The sequence below is a fragment of the Petromyzon marinus genome, chromosome 40, assembly GCF_048934315.1.
Source record: "Petromyzon marinus isolate PM22_M1 ecotype Great Lakes invasive population chromosome 40, UKy_Petmar_22M1.pri1.0, whole genome shotgun sequence".
In the NCBI taxonomy this organism is placed as follows: Eukaryota; Metazoa; Chordata; class Hyperoartia; order Petromyzontiformes; family Petromyzontidae; genus Petromyzon; species Petromyzon marinus.
Window position 1 is genome coordinate 5,464,242 of NC_133706.1, and position 23,089 is coordinate 5,487,330.

The window sequence follows — 23,089 nt, forward strand, 5'->3', positions numbered from 1 at the left end:
TGCATCTTACAATCCGGTAGGTGTTGACCAGATTTGTATTTAACTTTACACCACCACCACCACACGAGCCTGGGGTGTAGTTTACGTTCCCGAGTAACACTTGTGTCGGAAGTTCATTTGGCTTGATCAATGTTAAACAGCAATCATGAAACGTCGCTCGGTATTAACAAACAACAGCGATGTCGTATCCAGGACAGTTTTTATTAAATCAGTTGCATTAGCTGCGCGTCAAAAACAAGCAGATTAATTTCTGCACATAACCGTTTTGCCACGTTTGTCATCACACGTTAATCCCCCTCCCCCCATTCCCCCTCCCCACCAGCTAATCATGTGCACGGGTTTAAAGGAGAAAAAAAACCACACAGAACCCTCAACGCGTATTATTAATCTCACAGCCACACGCTCCGAAACGGAGGCACGACCCCGGAGCTGCGATTTCTCTTCTTTCCGCTTTTGTTGCAGTCCCCCCCCCCCCACCTCTCAAGCCTGGGTTCCGCCGGTCACCAGGGGCTCGTATTCCGGGTGGTCCCTCCTCTTGTGACAGATCACGATGCAGGCGCACAGCATGCCCAGCAGCTGCGGCGGGAGAGAAAACACACGGGAAAGTGCGAGGAGTTGTACGTGCTACAAACGGGCATTTTCGCGCCATTATCTGAATTTGTTTATAGTTTGTTGTCCTTTCCCCTGCGCCTCCGATGAGCACGGCGGGCTACATACGGTACACGAAAGAATAATAATAATAGGGTTTTTCCTCTTTTTTCTGGCAACAAAACTGAAACCTTTATACGAGGATTCATGTCTGCATTAACCACAATACCTGCAGTCAAAATTCAAACAAAAAACACACTATGATAATATATGCATTGTCCTTGAAACTGATTGGTACACACCAAGGACAATGCCACATATATTATCATAGCATGTTTTTTTGTTTGCATTTTGACTGCAGGTATTGTGATTAATGCAGTAAACATGAATTCTCGTAAAAAAAGGTTTCAGTTCTGTTGCCAGAAAAAAAGGGGAAAAACCCTATTATTACATTTTGGTACTGGCAAAGGAGGTCTAATGAGGTACGAAACAAGTTCAACGTACAAAACGCACCATCGTTCTAAGATCATGACTGCCAACAATCGATTCGGTGGTTAAAAGAAATTCTGCATGCATGCGACATACAAAAAAAATCGATGTTAATAAACTGATGCATCGTTGCATCCCTAATGAACATTGGTAGGTGCTCCATGCCAATTTCGGTCTAATATTACCCTTCCAGGCTTGTGCAAAGAATGAAACCGATGATACAAATGATATTGGCCATCAAACCCTCGACTCTTCTTGCCAACAACCCAGCCGACGCCTTCCTCTTTCCCGTCTGTGCGCAACTTTTCAGTCCGCGTTCTACATTTTTCGTTCGCGACCGTGTTTTGCCGAGCCATACGGGGGTCGCAGCAGGTAGTGCGCGTGCCTTTTTAAATATTTACAACACTCAATTTCACAACAGGGGTTTTTTTTTTTAAAGTACCAACACACGTTGGCAGCTGTGCATGTCGCGACCCCAAAAAAAAAAATCACAGCATAAACGCGCCGAGACCACTTACTAAAGCAAGAAAATTAACACGACAGAATGTTTTAAGAGACGGTATACAAATATGCAATATAAAAATGCAATAAAACATAGAAGGCCGTTATCTTTTTTTATGTTCTGGACACAATCCAAAAGGAAGTCTCCTTGCCCAAGGGATTGGTCATAAAGATTCAGAATTGGGTTTTAAGCTCCACAGCAAAAAGAGACGAGAATACAGACTCTCAGTTCCAAGGCAAAGGAGGCGTTCTACAAGAGAAGCATTTTTTTTTTCTTGCAGACTTGATGTTTATAGCCGTGGGGGACATAGGAAGATTGAGTAGTTGCTGATCACAGAGTGCGGCCCTGACATGTGGGAAATGAGTGGGTAGCAGATCACTTGGGGGCAACTCACATGCAGTCCTACTGGTGATAATGATGGCCTTCAACCGTGCAGATTTAGCAGGCAGGCGTGAGAAAAAAAGTGTCCCCTGTTCAACTGATCAAGCGGTGCGGTGGCGCATATCTGCAGGAAGCGCCGAGAAAACTGGTGGAAATTCCACACTCATGGCGGTGGGGGACCCTCGTCGATCCGTAGTCCGACCTTCATTCAACTCCCACCCGAAAGCACAGGGGGATTGATAACGATCGTAAGTTACCAGGGCTGGGGACCAATGATAACCCTGGGTTGGAATCTGATCTCAGCCACCCATGGGACTCAAAATGGTCTGTTTGAGTAGAGTTGAAGATCTCGCCCTGGTTACGAATGGACTGCATGCAAGAAAGGCCTATAAAAGTATGAAAAATAATAGGTTTTACCCCGTCTGGTAATAAAAAAAAAAGCGGTAGGATGTTCAAACACCAAAACAGATGCCGTTTGCAAGGCATGGAAAGTCTGCATTCACCACACATACTTGTGGCAAAACATATAAACAAACATGCTCTGATAATATATGCATTGTTTGGCGTTTGAACGTCTTAACACCTGTTTTATTGCCAGAAAGGGTGACATCCATTATTTTTTACACTGGCAAAAAGGTCACTTGACTCGGCACATCCCAGCCATGAGGATTCAAATATTCCAATAGTCAAATACCAAAATCTCCATGCAGGGCATGTAAAGATGTTGGCGCCATCGAATGTCAAAAAAGGCAACCGAAGCAACATCCAAAGTAGTTCTATGAACCCATCTTCGGGGGCCATACTCCAAAACATGAGAAGACGTTACACTGCTCACGGATTGCTGGATGGGACATCCTTAATCCGATAAACTTAAACCACTTCCTTTAGACTCATGCCCGATGGTCTGTGACACAGCTCTCGTGGTTTTAACTACACAACAGCACCGAATTGATCAGGGAGCTACTGGGCCGCAATTTTCTGGAGGCCGGAAAAATGTTACATCCCGAATCACTTCCCCCACACACGTTACACTGGAGAGCTGGGGGACACCTAGTTGGTCAAGTTGACTAGACTACAAAACAACACTGTGGTCAATTACCCCGGTCCCTTTGAAAACGATTGCAGCCCCAGCATCCCGTCCACCCGCGTCTCGAAACAAGGCGGGGAAATCGCCTGCGGGACACGCACCATGCAGGGCAGCCGACAGGTGCCAGTAAACAGGAGCAAGGTCGGTTATATCCCGTCTCAACCCATCCATTCGGATGACCAAATAAAAAAAGAGAGACGCCCCCTAAATGCTCCGGCTCGTTAGTTTGCTTTTTGCCGCTCGGCGCACCTTTCGCCAGTAGATCAGCGGACGCCCGCTCCCGTTACAGCCAGCGGGCCCAGCAAAAGGTTGCCGAGTGACAGTAGGTCACTCTACCCATTCCCTTCTGTGCGCGTGGCACAGTGTTTCCAAATGCGCGTGGCACATTGTTCCCAAACGCACGCCGATTAAAAAAAAAAACACGAGTGCTGCGACGTGGGCACAGTTAATATTACAGAACAATGATCGTCTGCCCAGTTTCCCCTGCGACAATTGTTCTCCCTCTCTTTATTTCTTGCTCGAGCACCCAAGGCAATTACGTTTCTCCATCGCAATTCGGCACGAGTAACAAAGTCAACAGGGGCTGTCGCTTGAAGGGCTCCGCCGGCCTTGGCATGGCAGTGGAAATTTTTTTTAAAAAATCGGGACTCGCTGGATGCCGACTGGGGATGGGTGCAGCAGTCCCACCCACATTTTGCGACGTAATAGTCCACCGATTTGCCCAATATGTACTACGCACACACACACACACACGGACACTGACGATCCACTGCTGGACGAGGGGTGCTGATCACGGGGGGGGGCATGTTTGACCATACTTGACCACGCTGATCAGTGCGGGTAGATTAAGGTGGAGAACAGATGTGGGAGAGCATAGATGTACAATAACGGTAACAGATTGTTCTACACTGCCCCCCCCCCCTTGATGCCCAGAATGTAGCCCAATAAACACACGGTTTGCCCATGGTAGAGCTGTTCATTCAAGCACTAGCCAGGCTAAACCATGCTTGGCTTCCGAGATGAGATCGGGTGCAGTGGAGTCGTCTTCTTCAAAATAACTAAGATTTAGATGGGCAGTGGACCTCCTCCCTGGGCTTTTAAAGCTCTCCCAGAGATAATAACAAACCCAATTTCTCTGGTCACACACCTACACGTTTTTAGCCACTGGAAGATCTTCACCTCCGACTCGTGAAATGATAGAAAAAAAATCTAATTGTTAGTTCGTGTCGTCGAGAAAAAAAAAAATCAGCAAACAGTTTTCATAACCTAGGTGTGTGAAAACTTATTTTACATACGGCAGCGAAAAAACGCGAGTCTGCCGTGTGACATCACCACCTCGTGGTGGCGCGCAGGAAATGGAGGAGCACGAAAAGTCGAGAACGAAGCCAGCGCGTGCATTAGCCAAGACACGAGCAGTTTAATAATACCGCAACCGTTATTCAGTAAAAAAAACTAGCACCTTCACAACCAGTGGATAAAAAAAACTCTGGGTTTGCTGCAAGTTGCTTAAGAAAAAAACCAGCAACAGATGGCCACGCCTTAGGATTTTGATTCAGTACAAACACCAAATGGCTCCAACATCTCAAAAGATCATAAGAGCGGTGGGAAGAAAAACGAGCCATCCAGAGGGGGTCCCCCCCCCCCCCACCGCTCTTAATGGACAGCGACACAAGCAGGCGCAAACTAAATCGGCTCACTAAACACAACACGTTTAGCTATACACTATACACAATTTCCAACCGCGCTGGGGTTTTTGGTCAGCGAGCCGTCGTCGCCGGGAACCCGTTTCTCACGGGAAGCCGCACACGCACGGATTATTTCTGGGCTGGAAAGGAATCCTAAATATTTATTTATACTGGGAGGAATCCGAGGAGCCATAAAGCTCTTTTTCACAACCTGTCCAGTAGGAGCGGGTCGGAAGGTTACATTACAAAAATATGACAAAGGAGTGCAAAGTCAAGAAAGGTAAACAAATCACTGGATGAAAAAAAAAACTCGACCATTTTTTTTATTTACTAGGTAAGGCTCACCGAGCTATTGGCTTATTTTTTTTTTTAGTACAGGCCTGGCCACAAATGACAGCTCAACGAATTGGCTCATCGCATGGAAATGTGTCAAAGCCAAGTGATCTAAATAATATATTTTTTTTAAAAAAATCTCGCTCAGGAGCGAGCTCGCCCCGCTGCCAGCTCCAGAGCTGGTGGCACGGCGCTGCAGGACGTGTCGTCTGGACGAGGGTCACTCTCACCTGCACGAGCGCGTAGATGAGCGCCACCCGCATCACGTAGTTGAGGATGTCCTTGACGGTCTTCTCCACCATCGCCTCGCAGCCCTGCTCGCGCCACACGGAGGCGAGAGGAGAACTAGAGCACGCGCGCGCAATGCAGGTGGGGGATTTGCCAGATCATGCGTAGGAATAATATGGATGATGATGATGATGATCCTCCGTTGGCAGTGATGCAGAAGCATAAATTATGAAAAGTTACACATTCGTCAATAAGGCCCCCACAAAAGGAGAAAAATATTTATATATGGGGGGCAAAGTTTCCAGAAATGGTCCTTCATAGCAAGAACAGGTGAAGATTTTAAATTTGGGTACCGACTATGTTTGGCTGTTTGACCAATTCTACGAAGATGTTTTGGCTTGTGAGGGGGAAACCAGAGAACCTGAAAATCCACCAGGTACACGGGGAGACAACCTCAGGTTCAATCAACTCCTTCACTGCCGTCCCACAGCCATCTCGCAGCCCAAGCTTACAACACCTGGTATTCCCAGTCAGCCTTCACAAACCAAGTTCAAACCCTGCTTTGCTTCAAAAATTGGAGGGCGCCCTATTCAGGGGCGACTTGATCTTTCAGACCCGGTGACACGCGTTCCATGGCTGGGATGCAAGGCAACCAGGTTATGGCAGTACAGAAAGTGGGTTGATAGTCTGTTCATTGACGTTTTGAGCGCTATCCCCCTAGTATGCGAGTTTACTTGGGACAGGCAAAAAACAGTACAGGCAGGCAGTGAAAAAAAAAAATCGGCCAAACGACTCAAGTACAGGGCCCTCATGAATAAAAACTTGAAAAAAATGAGAAAAATTTGTATAAACCCCTTTCTTACTTAGCAACTGGCTCCCCAGTGCCCGCCACGTGTTTTCAGAGCAAAAAAAAATAAATCGCTTGTATGCAAAAAGCAACGTTATCTGGACAACAGGGTGACGTGTTGCGCCGAGCAAGTGGATGAGGTAGCCAGGCAAAAAAAACGCACGTGCACCCTTTATCAAGGTCGCCAATTGCTTTGTTGTGTCGAGGGCAGGCTTTCTGGTCCTATCCCTCCGCGTGCACCCGTTTGGCTTCCAACAGGCAAACCGAGCGCACCTCTTTAAGAGCGTTACGTGCTCGGTTTAACAAGAGAAGCCCTCCCGCCTGCGCTAAAGCAGCCTCATTATTAAACCGTCACTCCGTACACGTCCATTTCTTCATGGAATACACGCACACGCATGCACGCATGACACCGGATCCCAATTATATTCCCACATGCAGGGTTTCTATTCTCTGCGGAGAGCCGTGCGTGGTGGGGGGGTCGGAAGGCGGTGTTTTTGTACGTGAATTCAAGGCGCTATCGTCAGCGGCATCGGCACCCTTTTGTGCAAGTGACGGGCGCAAAATTTTCCCATCGCTCGCAAAAATCGGAAATTTCAGAAGCCGTCACCTCAAAGGCAACTCGGAAATGCAATTAAACAAACGCAACCGGTCCTTAGAAAAAAAAAACGCAAATTAGTGACAGGAGTCTGGCTGTGGCCGACGAGAGATGATGTTGGGTGGCGCGTTGCCAGAAATCCAGAACCTCCTCACAAGAAGGCGTTGGTGGACGGTGGGGAGATCAGCATGCGCTCCGTACTGAGAGAGGTGGGCCTGCAGGCAGCAATTGAGTAAGCGGGATTGCGATGGCGTGTGGATAATGTGGAGTGCTGCCCCCGCTTGCATGCGAGTTTTTTTTTTTACAATGTGCACATTTTGTTGAGGATTATTGCGACGGTGTAATGCTCACGAAGATGACGACGATTTGAAACCATGTTAATCATGACGAAAACAATTTCATACGTAGACTATCACGGTCACGATTCACAAGTTGTTTCTCTTGGGTTCACATCGTGTAGGTGTGCTGTAGAAAACTGTCAATTTTGCTTGCTATTCAACATTCTTCTGATTTGTCGAAAAAACAAATGAGTTGCCCAGGTGCCAAAGTGATTGGCTGTGTCAGGCGGTGGAGGGCTATAGTTTTTAAATTTTAATTTACACCATCACGACAATCTGACCCAAAATAAACAGGATAGGAAATTACATAAACTCTGATGACCATGATGATGATGATGACGACGACATGTAGCTCTGAACAAACGTGAAAATAACTAGTTTTGTGTTGCCGCTGTGACCGACGATGTTTACGATGCCGCCGATAATATTATTGTCGCTGCTGCCAAAGATAATGATGATCATCACTTGGACGCTGGTGGCTATGCTGCGTGCCTGCAACTAAGCACTGCGGAGAAGAGGGTTGGTGGATTACACAAATTATTTCAACTCCCTCCATACCAATGGTGTGTCAACAATCTCCTGGCTTGCCAAGTATGGCAGTACATAGCAAGTTTTTGTAAAATAAACTTTTTTTTTATAGACAATCATTAGATTTGGCCAAGCATCCAAATATAGGACCACAGAACTTGAATAATTTTTGGTTGCGCCGCTTCTGGCTGCCTTCCCACTTGCCTGTGGTGTACCCACGCCTCGACGCGGGTTACAAAATTCTGCAGACTTTCGAAATGCAATACACGCAAGAAACAAGCCCACATATCGATACACGACCACGTTGCCGCTGCTAACAGTGACGCTAGTTGCAGCTGCCGAAAATTCTGCTGCTCAAGCTAAAAGGGGACGATTGCAACTGTTGGTGATTCGTCATTGTTGGCAAGCGTTCCATCTGTAGGTGGGTCCGAGGCAACAATGATTGCCTCCACCTCCCGCTGCGCGTTTCTTCTGTCCGTACGCCGCTCCCGTGTTGAACGTGGTGTGGCACCACCATTCTCTTCCCGAAACAATCGATCATCTCCTTCTGCAAGCCGCTTCCGTCTCACTACGGCATGACCATGCAAGATGCATTTCCTGCTGCGCATGTGTAACCTATATTAATGCTCAAGTCCCCAGTAAGAACCCCCAATGCAACCCACAAGGAAAAAGTGCCAAAATTAACAAAGACATCGATGCTGATAATGCTGTTTGCTGCTGCTGCGTCACCTCATTGTAGATGTCCCCCGGATGCTTGATGTTGCCGTCACAGTGGGTGACGTTGCTCCGGCAGCAGCTGATGGGGACGCTGTTGTTGCCCGTGTGGTTGAACCACGGACGATCCTTCCAGTCCAAGTAGTTTTTGACGCCACAACACTTGAGCTAAACACAATGACAAAACACAAAGATCCCTCATGTTGCTTTTAACAGGCCGTTGAGGCCAATTGGTCAGCAAGCACCTATAAAGGCCGGCACAGCACAGGAGTCGGGGTGGTTTGGCTGGCACCACGCTCGGCCGCCTTTGTCTCCCCAGTGGAAATGTTTACACACCGCACCAGGTACTCATGAGGCCAAGTAGGCCTAGCGGAGACCCAGCACCTGTTCAGATAATCGTCACTGGTGTTGATCGCGAGCAGGAATTAAACCCGGGTTGCTGGGTTCGTACCGCTCCCCGCTAAACACGCAACACATTTCACACAAAAATCCCTGAAGTAACCTACAGACTCTTGGGGCAAGTGCCGTTAGAGATCACCTATGACGGCCAAGAACACCTACAAAGTGAACACAAACATTGATACACACTCAAAGGAAACGTTGAAATACACACACGCACGCCGGTATTCACATGTACTGCAAACACATGGCATGGCCAGTGCCACATAACGGCACCTTTGTCCCCCCAGTGCTGATGATCACACACGTGTTACCAGCTACTCATTAAAGGCCAAGTCGACCTAGGGGTGGGCCAGGACCACTGCTAGTGGGCTGGGAATCAAATCAAAACGTTGCCGAGTCCGTAGCGCGGTGTGCCACTACCCCCCAGATCCAGTGCGAGTACTCGACTCTTCCAAGACGCGGGCATGGAAGAGTAGGCCCAAAGCACCCTCTACAGAGGGGCTCTCCAGAAATCCTTCCGCCAGCAATCATGCGCAAGTACACATAGCGCATACGGCTGCAGCTTTAAGCGTTACCGTCCAATGCACACCGAATGCCTGGTGCACTCGCCAACCGTTACCGTCCAATGCACACCGAATGCCTGGTGCACTCGCCAACCGTTACCTTCCAATGCACACCGAATGCCTGGTGCACTCGTCAACCGTTACCTTCCAATGCACACCGAATGCCTGGTGCGCTCACCTGATGCTGCACGTAGTCGATGGCGCGACTGGCCGTGTTGGAGTCCGTGCCGTTGTACTCGTTAAACACTTGAGAGATCGTCCGCTCCACCTTGTCCTTCACCTGCAATGCAATCGGCGCGGGAGGGTAACCCTTTCAGAGAGACGTCTGCAAGTTGCAGGGTGGGCGTCCCGTTCACCGCCGAATCTCAGACCGCGCAAGCGGTTAGCATTAATTTAATTTAGGAGGCACAGCGCCGCTGTTTGTAAAAGACCCTGCACTGCACTTACTGCAGAAAACTGTAGCGACACGACCGCACTCAATGACAAGCTGGCGCCAAAACTGTGCCACACGCCCTCACGCGCGACTTTTACTTCAGATTCCGTTCGGAGTCGATTCGACTCCAATCGTAGTCGGTTCCGTTCCAATTATTTAACCGTACGTAAAATCGGATCAGAATTGGAAGAAAAACCGACGACGTGACGTACGTCATCGGAACGGGACGTGGTTCGTACGCAGTTGGGCGACTCAGGAGGGTTCAATGGTCGTGTCAGAGTCGCCACCCCAACGTCTATGCTTACAGCCTACGTCAACCGGCACCGCCCGGCACGGTTAAGCATGGGCAAATCCCTTTGAGCTTCTTGGCGCGGAGACACTCATGCAGCAGTGGACTGAAAAATGGGGTTTGCATGTACACACACCGACTGCAAATCAACTGCCAGTGACAAGAGGCTTGTAGCTCTACTTTGTAATGCAACATCACTTGCAGTGATCTCACTGGAAAAGCCATGGCAGTGCATTCAAGAGTCACTTCACAAGTTCAGTTGTTTTCACGATCACAGCTCGAATCCATATTAAAGGTTTATTTTATTTTGGTTTACTGATAAAATTCTCAGAACCCCAGTGTCCGAGTCAAACATTGGCAAGCACTTCCCAGAGCAGAAGCCACCACCAGGATGGACAGCAGACGTATTATTAATATTACAACTTGCTAAGCCAACAAGAAAAAAAACAAGGTAGCTCCACAAGCCAGCACGAGACCGTTCTCATAATGTACAATTTTTTTTTTAAAATTTTAGCTTAGTGTTTGATATCCACGCAAAATCTGACATTTTTTTTTTAATTAACCCCTCGGTTTGGACTGTGTATTTTAGCGGTTGTTAACCAATTATATCATCGATTGTTCAATTATTGTTTTAAGAATTTTATTATCGATTGCAACAAGCCAGGACTAGGTAAATCAAATCAATTTCAATTTCAGTAACGATTGAACAGATTCGCACCCGCAAACGTTAAACAAAATGCACGGCGTGTTCCAACGCGATTGTCAAGAGAGCAGTGCTGGGGACCGTCAGTCATCGCGCGGTATGGTGCAAAAAGGATCCCCCCCCCCCCTCCCCTCCCCCCATGTAGCCATGCACAATTTTGCACCATGGCCTGCACTATGCCCCATTTACCGCTCCTCCCCAGTGCTGATGCTTACACACCGCACTAGCTACTCATTTAAGGTCGAGTTGACCTAGGAGATGGCCAAGACTAGTTCAGATATTCGTCACTGTTGTTGGTCGTAAGTGGGAACTGAGAGCGGATCGCCGGAAGTCGTGAAACGGTGTGCCAACCACTGCGCTATCGCTCTCCACGCTCCAGGAGAGGGTGGGACAATCATTTAGACATTTCGATAGGTGTGGCAAACCAATAGTCGATTTTTAAAATCATATTTGCATGCTATAATTAAAGAAAGTAACTCAAAAATCCGAACTAGAAAACGTTAAAATTGATAATTAATCCTTAATATTAATGAGCTCTTGGGTGACATCTAAAAGGAATGTCCCTCTCCGGCCATCACACGGCTGTTTTACACAGCAGTGAAGGGCAGAAACGCACGCCCATGGATTATTCACAAGGGTTTTTTTAAAAATCAAAATATGCGTATAAATTAAACACGAGCGTTGATAGTTTACCTTCAAAAATGTGCCCCTTTTGAAAAACTGCAGCTAATAGAATATTAAAAACGTCAAACATTAAACTTAATGTACAGGTTTCCCCTCGCTTTATGCGGCAGATGCATTCCAAAAATTGTTGCACAAGGGAAAACCACATGAGACAGCTACCTGCCGAGTAGGCACATACAGCACAGTGTTGTCCATCCACAGCCTCACGGGCGATTTCAAACCGCATAGTGAACTTTGTTAAGAAGTAGGTCCGCCGCATATATACGTGAAATCGTACAAACAGAACCCACAAAGAATGTATATATTTTTTTATATCTTTTCATCATCCTGTGGTCCCCATTTGATTAGCAATGTTTTGTTGAATTTTTACTTGGAAAAATATTCCATCGTGGAAAAACCTTCGAGATGGAACGTCTCTCGTTGGCAAGGGTGTCCACCGATGCACATGAAGCAAAATGGCTCTCAAGCCGCGTGGTTTAGCAGGTAAACCCCGGATTGGCTTCAACTTCTCTGCGTCTCATCAGCATCGTGCGCCAATCGCCTGCTGTTTCGGAGTACGCAAACAAACATCCGATCTGTACATGCGACCGCGTAATGAGTCTCGCTTGTCTACAGCGCTCTCATCTATCCGTTAATTTCTCCTTCATCTCAATCTGCATCTGTCGGTGGGCCATTGCTCTGTGGGACACTGTAGGAGCTTCCGCGGGCAACGTCTGGCCCCCCATGGCCGCCAAAATGTATGCCAACTCGTTTAAGTTCCGGCGTTTTGGGGACCTGGTAGTCCATCCCTGAAGCCACGCACTTCTACGAGGACTGCCAAGTGTACGCGTCTGCATGTCTCCTGTACCTGGCCTCTGTACGCATAGCCCAGGAGAGCAGCCACCACCTCCAGGGAGAAGATCATCAGCAGGAGGATGAAGAACTACAGTGGAGAGGTGACAAAGAGATCGGGGGGGTGGGAGGTTAACAAATATATAATACATCTGGTTTACAAAAAATACATTCAGGGTGAAATCGGTGGCAAAGTGGCTAGCGCACTACGCTCCGAACCCAGCAACCAGAGTTCGATTCCTCGGCCACGACCAACATCAGGTGGCGAGCGATGCCCGAACCAGCAGACTTCAGAATGTCGCCTCGCCATTTGCTCACCATTGCTTGGTTAACCGTCAACAGCATTCTGTTGTGACCGACGATGACGCCGCGACTTGTTGCTGCATCGTGCGTGGCAGTACCACGCGAGTAATTGCCGGGAGAACCGGTCTCCTCCTCGCCAGCTTTCACAATCGGCGTCTGCTGCTAACGAGCAAACGTAGCTTCGCCTGTAGGATGCGTCGTTGGCAGTGCGTGCTCGCGTCTCGGCTGCCCAGCGCAACCACCGCCACCCGTTGCCGTCGTCGTCTTCTCTCGTCGACTCAAGCCACCCGAGCCAAAGACAATCCATCAATGGGTTTTGCTTTGGGTCAAATAAAGTCAATGAATTGATGAACGGGATCCCGAGGCTGGCTTGGGTGGCCAATCGATCAACTGGTGATAAGGGGAGGAAGTCATCATCAGTCTTTATAAGTGGCTGGGAGTTGCGGATTCTTGCTATACCAACACCATGGTACGCCATGGCCTTAATAGGAGCTCACTAACAGCAATAGTTGACAGTCTTGTCCTAATAAATAAGCAAACACCACATCCTTCGATTCTGCGATGAAGGCCCGCCAGATAAAAACCTACTGTGAGTGCATAATTTCAGCAGCATTAGTTCACACGCAAATTCGTCCAAACAATGTTAATTCTCACAGTGTGTATTTGAGGGTAGATGAAAGTAGATGAATTCATTGTAAATTTATGTACACGATAATTTATATATCTGTGCATGTACATAAACAGGCCTGAAGCATAATGGGTACAGGGTTTGGGACTCAGGATTGAAAGGTCATTACTTTTATATTTAACTAAACAAGAGATGGGCGAGGCCAAGGAGAAGTGAAAAAAAATATTTTAACGATTTTTCCATGGAGCCATTAATAACGGGCCTGAGATAATCAAAATTACTACACCGAGAACCCAGTTTAATCACAGATGGCTGAAATCTGGATTCAAACCCAGGCTCTCAAAAAGGTGTGGCTTCGTGTTTTAACGACGCTGTTATCATCACTCCCAGAGCCATCCGACACTCCTAATAAGGTTATTTGTATTTTTTGTGTTCAGTTATCGATCACTTGGACAAACAGACATGCGCACACGTACACACACACGGGACACAATCAATATCGAGGCAGGATATGGAGCGCTGCTGGGAGAAGGAAACATTCTGCTTCTACGGAACAGAGGCAAATGAAAATAATGTTTCCGTAAAGTGCTCAAGTCATCGCTCAAGGAGAAACGACTGTCAACTGAATCACCGTTTCCCCATGTAGTCAAGCAAAGTCGTGCATTACAAATTGCACAAAAATGCCAGCCTAAGGTCACCTCAAACATTTTCTGTGCCCTCTAGTAAGAGACGTAAGCCTTTGTACGCGACCAAGGAAATGCTAGTAACCCATATGTAGCCTCTTGGAACCTAATCCTCTATCAAAATACAAAAAGTCGTTTTGGAATGCATTGTGAACTCATGATGGTTGGCACTTGAGGAGGTGGCCAAACAGGAGGCTTAGGGGGGCTCATAATGGCCATGCCAGAGCCATTGAGCCACATGCTAATGTCACAGCTTCATGGTTGGAATCCAAACCGACATTAACGGAGATTTTAAACAGTGGCAATAATCCAGGAGAAAAAAAAAACCCACATTTCATGCAGGAATCTCCCGGCTATATACCGCCGCACATTGGAGTCGCAATCGGTTCGTCATTTATTTTCGGCTCGTCTCATTCCAGCTCTGTGGGCTAAAAAGGTGGCGTTTTATTGCCACACCATGCAACGCTTTTCTCGCCATGCGTGCAGATGCACCACCTAGTGTTGAAGAGGGCCCTTAACATCATTCCACGCGTAGAGACGCGACGTCCTCCTGGGATGTTTGCTCGCACAGTGCGATGTCACGCCGCTCGCTCGCACAGTCGCCAATAAAAAAACGTTCCCAAATCGCGTGACATGACGCCGATAGCTCAATCACAAATTCAGAATTATTATTTTTTTTTAATCTCCCCCCCTCCCCACCAAATTGATAAAATCAAGATTCTGCTTTCAGAATCATCCTGTAGTGCCACAACCCTTCCTGCTAAAGAACAGCCCCTCAGAAGTTAAGACAGCTACATCAGAGATGCCTTCAATATCAACCTCTGGCACACACAGTAAAAGGGAAACGCTTTTTCACGCTCCACGTGATAATTATGTGCACCACACGAGTCAAACCAATAGTTTACATTTCTGAGATTCGGAAATTCAGCCAAATTTACATAATCAAACTCTAGGCGATGGGGTTTTTTTTTATTATTTCGTCGGTCACCAGGCTGAGAACCATCACCTCGCTATACTTGGGAACACATTTGGGGGGGATGTCTGGCGAGGAGATGGAGCGATGAAATCTGAAGCTGGTTGGATTACACTGCAGGATCACGAGCTGTGGTGGAGGCAATAAGTCCGCAGGTCAAGATGAATTGCCGTTCGATTAATTTCCATTAAAATTGAGTTTGTGCGCAAGTGACAGGTGGTGCGTTTATTACAATGGAGGATCATGAGGGTAGGCAGAAACTTAGGGAGGCCTTCATCTAGCAGTGGATTGACCTTGGCCGAGGACGATGACAAAAAAAGATTGCTTGGAATCGCATTTTCAAGTGTACAATTGTAACGTACGAGTGATGGCAAGATTCATTACGGAAAAATGTTTGCATTTTTTTTTACTCATCGCTATTATTATTATTATGCACACTGCGTAACATGTTCCCGTGCAAATGCTCGCGATGGCCCCATTGGGTACCCAAACTTTCGCTTTCTCTCACGCAATTAAGCGTCAAAATTTAGCGCCTTCAAACTTCAGAGCTGTCGGCAACGACGCCCACAAATTCCCTCGCTTCTCCCACCCGAGGCGGGCAGGAAAGCTTCCCCTCGTCGTGGAGAACGGGAAACCTCAACGCACGTGGGAGGAAAGCGTCAAGTTTGACACCTGGCCCCTGGGTGGGTGGGTGGATTTCAGCGCTTAATGGGAACAGCTTGCGCAAACCTGCCACGCGGTCGGTGCAACAGCAGTGCGTCACGTGGCAGGTGAAGCAAGGGTGGCTCAGCGGTCACACAGAGCTGACAACGTAGAGATTCTGTACAACCATCTGTTATCAAAAAAATATTTTTTTTCCTAGCTCAAATTAAAAAAAAAAGCATCAACTCCTATTACATATCCAAGTGCGCTTTGTTGCTGCCTGCAGCGACTTCTTGTGACCTGTGCTTGGCAACTGTGACGAACACAAACAGAATATCAAAAAGTAGGCCAGTTGCTCGCAGCCTAGTCTCACGATAATTGCCCAGCACGTTCAAATGAGATTTTGCACGTAATCTTTACTAAATTCCAGCTCAAGATAATTAACAGTTTTAAACATTTCGGCATGTGCGGCAAATTCCACAAAAGTGTGAAAAACGAATTCTATGCGCATCAGGCCCCGCGCGTTTCACGACTAGAAGCCGATGGTGCAATTGGGGGAATTGTTTTTTTTTATTCGGCAAGCAGACAAAAAAAATTTAATCTAAGAGACTGGGGACTTCATTGAAAGACGGTGCTTCGTTCCTCTCAACGCCCAACTCTGGAATTCTCCCGTCTCATTTCCGAACGGATTGTCGGGAGTAACGCGACAGCGTCCTCTGGTTGCGTCACAGACGAAGCCAACAGTTCAAAAGTCTCCTTGCTGAAACTAAATGACAAACTTCAGTCAAAAAAAAATCGGTCTTCCCAACAAATAATTTCCAAGCACGTCAAATTGCCTCGAAATCTAAAAACCTAAACTACTACACAAGCAGCGGGTATGGTGTTCTTTACACCAATGGCCCCAGGGCAGCGTTGAAAATTCCAAAACCTCGCTCAATTCTTACTAATGAAACAGTGCCGTTTGTTGCTGGCGGCTTGGCGTTTTGTGCCTTTGGTTCGTGTGCTCAGCAACTGAGATTTAAAGAACAAACTCCCCAACCCTCCCCCCAAAAACAACCGTGTGCCATTTGCTTACGTTATGTAAACAATCATGGCAGTCACTCCGCCGTTTAAATCCGCTATTGTAACTTAAAACAAACGGCCAATTCACCTCAAATGCTAGCTGCCGTGCACATTTCACAGCTTCCCCATTACGAGTTAAAAACCCTCCTCCCCCCCACTACGCACTGGGCTTCCTAGACAAAATGTATTATTATTATTATTCGTTATTTATCCCAGGAAAGCCACAAAAGCCCAAAGACTATTTTTCACTGCTAACATGTGTATGTTGAACTCCTTTCCTTTTGCACCGTAAATAGCCAAGTGCCAATCGGAGGCGCATTTGTATGTTTGACCAACACATATTATGTTGTACATTTTTAGCTATGGAGGAAAATCAGAGGACCCCACCGCCCTCAGAAAACCCGTGGCAGAATGGCTCCCAGCATGCACCATGCCAACGTCCAAGATGTGGTCAGTCGGGGTGATAAGTGGCAGAGAGAGGACTCCAGTTGGGCCTGATGCTACAAGAGGGCGCTACGGTGGTACCCCCCGCACATCACACGACTGAGATGTTGAAATACTTCCAATGCTTACCAACAAAGCTTCAGAACTCTTGTAGGACTGCCAAGGACACGAAGCCTAGATGTGCATCTGTATAACAGCAGATAATTGCTTTCTGGTTGCATTTGCCAAAAAGTTAGACAACGCAGATTTGTTAAGACAAATGAAACAGTTAAGTCTTCAAAACTGTTGACGACGAGAATTTTTTTTTTTATCAAAACAGCACAGTTAAAAATATAAACAAATCAACCAACGGGCTTTCCGGACGTATACTTGCCAACCACGTCTGGTATCCCTGCTTCGTATATGCACATTGAACTTCTTTCGATAAACTTGACCCGCTGCTCTTACGTGCAGTGGGTCGAGATCATCTACACAGATGGCCATGAGCCAGTGTTAGAAATTACGTATTTTATCGACCACGGGAGGGATGATGGGGACGAGTCAACCCAAAAGAGCATTTAAACTCGCAACCTTCCGACTGCGAGCTGCTCGCTTCACCACCGAGCTATTCGGCCGGGTTGACATTCAGGGTGCGCGAGTGACATCGTAGCACGCAGCTGCCATGGCAGTTTGCGATTGCTGCACGCTCACCGTGGAGAGGCCGCACTTGCTCTCGCGCACGGTGGCGCAGCAGCCCACGATGCCTACGACGAACAGGAAGATGCCGACGGCGACGACCACCAGCGGCGCCAACAGCACATAGCGGTCCTCCAGGAAGTGCCGGTAGCTGTCGTAGGTGATGAACACGTAGGCGCCGATATAGCACAGGATTCCACCACCTGCCTGCTCGCACACACGCACACACGCAATGACGAGATGTTATCTCCCCTCGCTTGGTATGTAGAAGGTCGTGAGTTCGGTTCAACCCTGACGCCTGCATATTTGGAGTCTGCATGTTCTCCCAATGGTCACGTGGATTTTTCTCCAGGTCTAGTTTTTCCACCTAATTTAGAAACGTGCGTTGTATTTTGCTGCTATAAATTTGCAGATAAGCCACTTTGATGAACTATCATTGTGGCCAGGTGGCTTCTGAAAAAGAGATGCATAATAGCTAAGTGGGCATTACCTGGTGAAATAAAAATGTTTTCGCTTTTATAGTATAGTTTACCTACCTATAGTTTTTATTCAAGGCACTTGCCAGCTCACAGAATCCCATTTTCTCTCTCCTCCACCAACTCAGTTCCATAATAAGCTCGGTGGGCTTTACCTGCTAAATAAAATGAAGTAGTTTGAAAAAAGTAATCACACATGCTATTGCACCCAAAACAAAACATCTCCCATATAGACTTAACAGACTGTTGGAGCAAGAGCTGTCAGCGAGCACCTATGAAGGCTGGCACGGTACACGAACGAGGAGGAAAGTGCCCAACGCCACGCCTGGCCACCTTTGTCTCCCCGGCGCTGATGTTTACACACCGCACCAGGTACTCATTTAAGGCCGAGTCGACCTACGAGATGTCCAGGACCGGATAACCCTCGCCATTGACACCGATCTTAGGGGCGGGCAGGAAACGATACCAAGGCCACCAGGTTTGTCGTGCAGTGCGTTAACCACAGCACCACCGCTCCTTCCAATTTATTTAAATTTTATGTTTTAATTCAACAGAACAATGCTGCGAAGCGTTTCTCAATGTTTTGAAATGTACTGCACACTCCGACGTTTAAGTTACAAATCTGTTTTTAGCTCCGCGTGTATCAGGTTGCAGTGTCCTGCTGTCCCGTCATGACTAGGGTCACCCTTGTGGACGACACGTGTTGTCAAAATGGGGTTCCAGCACACGGTGAAATAAACTCAAATGACGAAGAGGCTTCATTATCGCTCATCATCAAGTCGCTGCTGGATAAAAGACCTCCCCCCAGTATCTCACGATGTAACAACCCATCTGGCACCAGACGCCCAAGCATCTCCCTGAAAAACTGTCATCTTTGTAGGTCTTAGCCAGCGGTGGCAATTTCACACTCCTATATACGATGGCCACTGCTAACTTAAAAAAAGGCACTTAATGCATGGCCCCAAGGGACGATGAGCTACATCGAATAGACCCGGAGTCAATTATAATTATAAACACAGCAGCACTCAAATTATAGACCCAACTACATCGTGACTGTAATTCATTGGATGCAATTATAACTGCAATTGACCCAAGGCCTGATATGTTGAACCCCAATCTCCAATTTTCCTTTTCTTTACCCAGGAAAGCCGCAAGGCTGTCAACATTTTAGGATGGTCCTACTAAGTTTCACAGCCGAGTGGCGGACGACGGCTACGCATTTTCGCCAAACGAGTAAGTTGGGGGGGTGAATTTTCTAATTTGGAAAATGCCCCTTTGCTCAAGCGATGTGGGAGCAGTGCTCATATCTCCATGGGTGACCCTGCCGACGACGGAAAAAAAATCCACATTCCTCATGGGTGCTGGATATTGAAAAAAATATAAACCATGATCGTTATTCGTGGGAGCTTTCCTATTAACCACAGTACAGCAACCAACATAGTTTAGACATATCGTAAGGCAGCAAGAGCTCTGGCTCAGCCAAAATGCCACTTCCCGAAAAAGTGCCTCTGTGTGCCCAAAAATCACCTGCTGGAGCCCACTTTGGTCACGACCCGGCACAACACCACGTCAGCACACATGGCCCTACACTCTTTGTTTTGAATAACGCAACTCGATCTGCTGACGTTCGCCGTGAAGCAGACTGCGGCGTATTTTTATTATTGCCAAGGTGGCTTTGGGGCTCAGACCACAAATCTCTGCAAGAAGTGGGGGAGGAAAAAACGCTATCGGTCGGCCAAGTCAGGACCCAATAAACTCGCTACAACTTTGATTCTAACTTGAGACCTTCTCATTGTGAGTCAATTGGACGCCGGGAATAAACCCTAGTGGCAGGTTTCCTGATAAACCCCAACGGGAATGCAAGAGAAAATTGTCGTCTCAGTCTAGGTAAACAACAAGTGCCACACACAAGCGCAAACATAACCTCTGCAATTAGTAGTGTGCACTTCATACAACGTGTAGGTTCAAAGCTCAGCCAACACATTTATATGGCCACTAACAAGTGTACAGATCAGGGTTATTTTGAGAAACCGAACCGGCGCTGACAAGATCCTGGGTTCAAACTGGGTTTCAGCCACCCGTGGCTAAAAATGGAGGTTGTCATGTCCAGCCAGCAGTCTCGGCAAGGTCACCAATGACTATGAAAAAAACCCACGTTAAACTTGATTTTTAATTCGAATGGATACCAATGACAAAGCACTCAACATTAGTTAACCGTTTTTCTGACTGAATTCCTGCCTGGAGTCCTCAAATCCCACATTGAAAAAAATATATATTTATCAAAAATAACAAGCGTGGCATTTTATTGCAAGTGCACTGGTCGATGAGGACCTTCCTACACCACGCAGATCGTGGGAGATATCATGACCATTCTTCACCGCACTGGTCGATACAGGTTGAAGGTGAGGAGCAATGGATCTTGCTGCACTCTGCTCCAATTCCTACCTCGTGGCCCCAGAGCCTACCGACAACCTGTTTGTGCAAGTTGGTCACCTATCCAAAGCACTCCCTCCATGCTCAGCGCTTCTTAGCTTCCCAAAACTGACAATATTTGGGCAACATTCAGGGTAATTTGGTCACGATGGTCACATGGATAGACCCCACCAGGAAAATGTGGAATTGCCACCGCTGGCTTCGGATGGTCAATGCAGACGAGCGCTGCCCCATGCCAACTTGAGCAATATTAATTTATTGAAGACTGTTAAACGTGAATCGCTGTACCTGCACAGGCCTCTTTGCAAGGCACTGCTGGATAAGTGCCTCCCTATGCCATGCGGGCTGCAGGGCGGTTATTAGACCACAGTTCACCACACGGATAAGTGCAGGTTGTGGGAGAACAGCTGAACAGTGGAAAGGCACAGTATTGCAATAAGTTAAAACAGAGCTTAACTAAACTGATGAAGCCTTAATATGGGACTGTGGCACACTAATCAGAAACGCACGACTCGCTATCACGAGATCACGAGTTCAAATCCCAAATGCAGGTGAAGTTGATCCATCATGATTCCTCCGTGGTTGATTAAATGAGTACCACGTTGCGAGTAGTCGAGCGGTTGTCCTATGGACAGACCTGGTCCCTTGGCATTGTAAAGTGAAAGTTCCCACTCCTGTAAACATGAATGACAAGCCCCTGGTCACGTTCGTTTGATTCTTAGCGATCAACGTTCAAGTTTAACGCTGCGTGGGCCAGACTTTGCTGGAACACTTATTAATACTCTTAGTCCAATGTTAATAAATCCACTTTGTTCCGGAGGTCCAGACCCAGGAACGATAGCAAATTCTTAATGTTCAGTATTAACGTACGAGACTCACGGAATTTTCATCCACAATGTACAGGTACAACCTTAAGAGTTCAGGGTCATAATTATGTCCCCGGTAAAAAAAAAGCGCCTAACACAGCACTCTGTGTACGACTAGAAAGGTTTTGCTTTCGATATTGGAAGGTTTTTTTTTGGCTGCTTAAAATACTTGTTTTACACCCGGCCGACTTTGTCTCTCCAGTGGCGATGTTCACGCACCCCACCGGCTACCTCATTTGAGGCCGAGTCGAGTGGTGGAGAGACCGGTTCAGATGTTCGCCACTTATCGACCCGTGATCGGGAATCAAACCCAACCTGGCTACGCCATCCAACACAAACAGCGGCCAGGCTAGGTGCAGCACTTTGAGGCCATTCAAGTGAAATGCCGAAGGGCTCGCCGCTGGCAGGAAATCAGTTCCAGGTATTACGGTTTTAACGCATTCAAATGCTAACATCGCCCCGGTATAGCAGAGCACACGGGCGCAGTTGGGGGCAAGTGCTGTTAGCGAGCAGCACCTCACGAAGGCCGGCATGGCACACGAGGTGGTGTGGGCCGCCAGCACCACGCCCGGCCGCCTTTGTCTCCCCAGTGGCGATGTTCACGCACCGCACCGGCTACCTCATTCGAGGCCGAGTCGAGTGGTGGAGAGACCGGTTCAGATGTTCGCCACTTATCGACCCGTGAGCGGGAATCGACGAACTCGGGTCGCCGGGTTCGTGGCGCTAACCGCTACACAACAACCAACAACCACAACGACCACCACCACAACAACCACAACGACCACCACCACAACGACCACCACAACGACCACCACCACAACGACCACCACCACAACGACCACCACCACAACGACCACCACCACAACAACCACGACGACGACCACCACAACAACCACGACGACGACCACCACAACAACCACGACGACGACCACCACAACAACAACGACGACCACCACAACAACCACAACGACCACCACCACAACCACAACGACCACCACAACAACCACAACGACCACCACAACAACCACTACAACAAGTATCACAACAACCTCCATTCGCCACTAGGCGAAGGCTGCGTCACCGCGGCGCTTGTGCCAGGCTGTGTGCACTCATAAGGCTACGAACAACAAACACACTCGGAATACAAACATTGGCAACATCAGGGGCTATAATGGTCCCACCAGGGGGAACCGAACACCCCCCCCCCACCACCACCACCGAAGGAGACGCCGCCAACAACCTCCGCTCTCCGCGCTCACCCAGAACACGAGGTTGAGGAAGATGAGGAAGGTTTTGGAAGACACCACGCCGCACGTCGCCATCGCGCACGATGTTGTTAACCCCGTCTAAAGTTCAGTTTTAAAATGTTTTAATTGTCCGTGGAAGAAGCCCCCCACAACAACGTCTGGTGGGGTTTTGGTGGGTGGGGACCGGCCGACTAGCGGAGCTACGCAGTCAACAGCTGCTCGGCCGGAAACACGTGGGCGGGGGGGGGGTCTCGCGGTGACGTCAATTTGTAGCGTGGCCGCCGGATGACGTCATGTCTCCACTCAACATTTTTTTTTAGATTTACGATTCATCATGTGCACTACACTATACACTACTATACATGCCACTATACACTACACTACTACAGACATGTCAACCCCTTTTCAGTGGCCCTACCTTATTACAGACCAATTTA

The 23,089-nt window shown here is 47.8% G+C and overlaps 1 protein-coding gene across 1 annotated transcript; it reads right to left on the reverse strand.

Annotated features, from left to right (window-relative positions):
- Positions 1 to 304: 304 nt before the first annotated feature.
- On the reverse strand, positions 305 to 22,863 carry TSPAN3 (tetraspanin 3). Its single transcript, XM_032968511.2, has 7 exons — positions 22,665 to 22,863; positions 17,646 to 17,837; positions 12,237 to 12,311; positions 9,459 to 9,560; positions 8,331 to 8,483; positions 5,296 to 5,379; positions 305 to 576 (listed from the first exon to the last, which is right to left on the reverse strand). The coding sequence occupies exons 1-7, from the start codon at positions 22,725 to 22,727 to the stop codon at positions 481 to 483; spliced, it is 765 nt and encodes a 254-aa protein (XP_032824402.1). The 5' UTR covers positions 22,728 to 22,863; the 3' UTR covers positions 305 to 480.
- Between the last annotated feature and the right edge of the window lie 226 nt (positions 22,864 to 23,089).

Coding starts and splice junctions, on each gene's coding strand:
- TSPAN3 (XM_032968511.2), bottom strand. CDS start 22,727: ATGGCGACGTGCGGCGTGGTGTCTTCCAAAACCTTCCTCATCTTCCTC. Junction 17,838..22,664: donor TCCTCAACCTCGTGTTCTGG/GTGAGCGCGGAG, acceptor GTGTGCGAGCAG/GCAGGTGGTGGAATCCTGTG. Junction 5,380..8,330: donor CGGGGGACATCTACAATGAG/GTGACGCAGCAG, acceptor TGGCGCGAGCAG/GGCTGCGAGGCGATGGTGGA.